The following is a 1,820-nucleotide window of genomic DNA, read 5'->3' on the forward strand; positions in this document are numbered from 1 at the left end:
AAATAATAGAAGGGATAAATATTCAAAGAGATGGCCTCTGAGAAAGTTCTAGAATTGTTGAGAAATATGAGGCTTCCCAGAATAATTAATAAATAATAAATGTTTGGGAAATTCTGAGAAGTCACAAACAATAAAAAGTTATAAAACAAGTCAAGGAGGAAAAAGTAGTTGTGGCACAATACTCGTGATACCAGGGTGAAACAGAGACAAAGGCAGAGACAGACACAGACACAGACAGATCTGCCACAGATACAGCCAATGTGGGTCTCTGGCCATGGAGACTGCTAGACTATAATGCACTGCTACTACCAAGATTATCTCCAACTCTCTCTTCCTCTGAGTATCAGCTCTCTAAGATCAATGCTAAAGTTAGTGGTACCCATTTAGTTAAAACTTGGTCCTGTACTTGTGTTACAACTATAAGGAAGTAACTGCTTCCTGAGAGGAAAGCTCAGCTTGCCTTCAGCCAAAACACTACAATGATATAGGAAAGGGTAATTTCCAAGATGAAGAACTTGAATGCTGCCAAATGTTTGACCGATGTAGGTTGCCTTTGTCGATTCACAACTTCTTCTCCCTCCATTTTCGCTACATGTTTACAGTAAAAAAATGTCACCATTCATCAACAGAACTTCAGAGTGAGAGAATCACCAGCATTCTCTTTCCAGCATCCAGGACAAAGCTGAGATTGGTATGAGATTTACTAAAGATTAGAATTTTTATAGTGGTCGTACAGAGTACACAGTGTAATACCAACAGCTTCTGAACTATCCCACATAAATATATGTCCCAATTCTTAGTACATTCGATTTTCCATAATGCACTACGCATTGAGTAGCCTATAATTAGCCAATTTATTTTTCATTATTCTGAAATCTAGAAAGTCCAACATCAAAATGATTCTGCATTCAGTGTCTAGCAAGAGCCAGCTTTCTCAAAGATGGCATCTACTAGCTGTGCACTCCTAGGGAAGAAGAAGGTCTTTTGGGTTTCTTTCATAAGGATTTTTGGTTTCCTTTTGACTGCTTTAGCCTGGTAGGAAGAATTCAACATGCAAATTTTGGGAGGACCCAAGCATTCAGACCACCTCAGTGGATTCCCACATAGATGTCTCCATCCTAACCCTTGAAATCCTAGTGCTCTAGCCAAGCCTGACTCAGGGAAGCTACTAAATCCATATCTCTCAAATCTGATTTTTCACAGGAGAACATGTAGACGTCTCCCTGTTCCAAGTGGCCCACTTTAAAGAGGAAGGGATGCTCCTAGAAAAGCCATCCAGAGTGGAACCACATTACATAGTCCTGGAACAGCCCACCTTTTCCCCAATGGGAGTTTTCCTGAAAATAATCCCTGCTGCTCGGCACTTCATCCGCATCACCTGCACCACACTGCTCTACCATCACATCCATTCTAAGGAAATCAAATTCCACCTTTACCTGGTCCCCAGCGACTGCACCATACAGCAGGTAACACTATGAACCAGTACTTGTGAAATGCAGCCAAGAGAACTACTCAGTAGATCCTCAACTAGACGAAAGATGGAAAACCCTAAATTTTAGTGAAAATTCATGCCCTGTGGTCACCCACAGAGCAGTCCTGTGACAACACTGGTCTCACTAATCTGCACTCACTAGAAAACCTTTTGTAGCCTCTATCCAGCACTTGAAAGGATCGGAAGGCTACATGCCCATAACTATAGATTGCTGACAAAAAAAAAAAAAAAAAGAACAAACCAAGGGGCCAGGGAGATGGCTCAGTAGAATAAGCGCTTGCCTGGCAAGTGCAAGGGCCTGAGTTCAATCCCTGGTTCTGCCAAAAAA

The 1,820-nt window shown here is 41.5% G+C and overlaps 1 protein-coding gene across 1 annotated transcript in view; it reads left to right on the forward strand.

Annotated features, from left to right (window-relative positions):
* LOC111818630 (NACHT, LRR and PYD domains-containing protein 1a-like) overlaps window positions 1-1,478 on the forward strand; it is a 28,599-nt gene extending 27,121 nt beyond the window's left edge. The window contains exon 5 of the mRNA XM_023723414.1: window positions 1,204-1,478. Coding sequence (XP_023579182.1) covers window positions 1,204-1,478 — 275 coding nt within the window. The remainder of the gene's footprint in view (window positions 1-1,203) is intronic.
* Window positions 1,479-1,820: the final 342 nt, after the last annotated feature.

Source organism: Octodon degus, unplaced genomic scaffold, assembly GCF_000260255.1.
Source record: "Octodon degus isolate 3935 unplaced genomic scaffold, OctDeg1.0 scaffold00098, whole genome shotgun sequence".
Taxonomy (NCBI): domain Eukaryota; kingdom Metazoa; phylum Chordata; class Mammalia; order Rodentia; family Octodontidae; genus Octodon; species Octodon degus.